General features: G+C 49.8%; 1 protein-coding gene across 1 annotated transcript; it reads left to right on the top strand.

Moving 5' to 3' along the window:
• LOC106512222 (uncharacterized) lies at nucleotides 1-851 on the top strand (the record flags this gene model as incomplete). Its single annotated transcript, XM_014000888.1, is given in 1 exon segment — nucleotides 1-851. A coding segment is annotated over 1 exon segment (851 nt), but the record flags the coding sequence as incomplete, so codon positions are not given.
• Nucleotides 852-862: the final 11 nt, after the last annotated feature.

Below are 862 nucleotides of genomic sequence, written 5' to 3'. Positions count from 1 at the left end.
CCTTCTATGTGGATAACTGCCTCTACAGCACACCAGATCCTGCCGACGCTAAGGTTGTGGTTGATGGTTTACGACAATTGCTGGCAGAAGGAGGATTCGAGATACGGCAGTGGGCGAGCAACCTACCTTCGACCATTGAGCACCTACCACCAGGGGCAAGGTCCATAAGCAGTGAACTGTGGCTGTCACGGAACAGTACTGACCTCCAGGAACCCACTCTTGGCATGCAGTGGAACTGCCTTTCAGATATGTTAGGGTATAAACATCGGACATCTGACCCTCAAACGCCTACACTGAGGAACCTGTACAAGATCCTAGCCAGTCAGTACGATCCATTGGGGTTCATAGTACCATTCACTACCAGAGCTAAGGTCCTCATTCAGGACCTATGGAAACAAGACCTAGCCTGGGATGACCCTATTGAACCTCAGCATCTACGAGACCAGTGGACTGAATGGGAGGCAGAACTTCCAAGCCTACAACAAGTACAGTTTCCCAGACCCTATACACCAGCAAGTGCAGATACACCTACAGCTACTAGAGAGCTTCATGTATTCTGTGACGCATCTGAAAGAGCATATGGGTCTGTTGCCTACCTACGTACCACAACTCATGATGGAGATGTTCACATGGCCTTCATCTTAGCCAGGTCCCGAGTAGCACCTAAGAAGTGCCTTTCAATGCCTCGTCTGGAACTGAGCGCTGCACTGACGGGAGCCCAACTGGTTAAGCTAGTACTGGATGAACTGACTCTCACAATTAGTCAAGTTATCTGCTGGTCAGATTCAACCACTGTCCTCCACTGGATCAATTCTGAATCTTGCCGGTACAAGGTTTTTGTCGGCACACGAGTGGCGGAAAT

Source organism: Austrofundulus limnaeus, unplaced genomic scaffold (assembly GCF_001266775.1).
Source record: "Austrofundulus limnaeus strain Quisiro unplaced genomic scaffold, Austrofundulus_limnaeus-1.0 Scaffold4956, whole genome shotgun sequence".
NCBI classification, from domain to species: domain Eukaryota; kingdom Metazoa; phylum Chordata; class Actinopteri; order Cyprinodontiformes; family Rivulidae; genus Austrofundulus; species Austrofundulus limnaeus.
The sequence above is the reverse complement of the archived record's forward strand: the minus strand, read 5'-3'. Positions and strand labels throughout refer to the sequence as shown.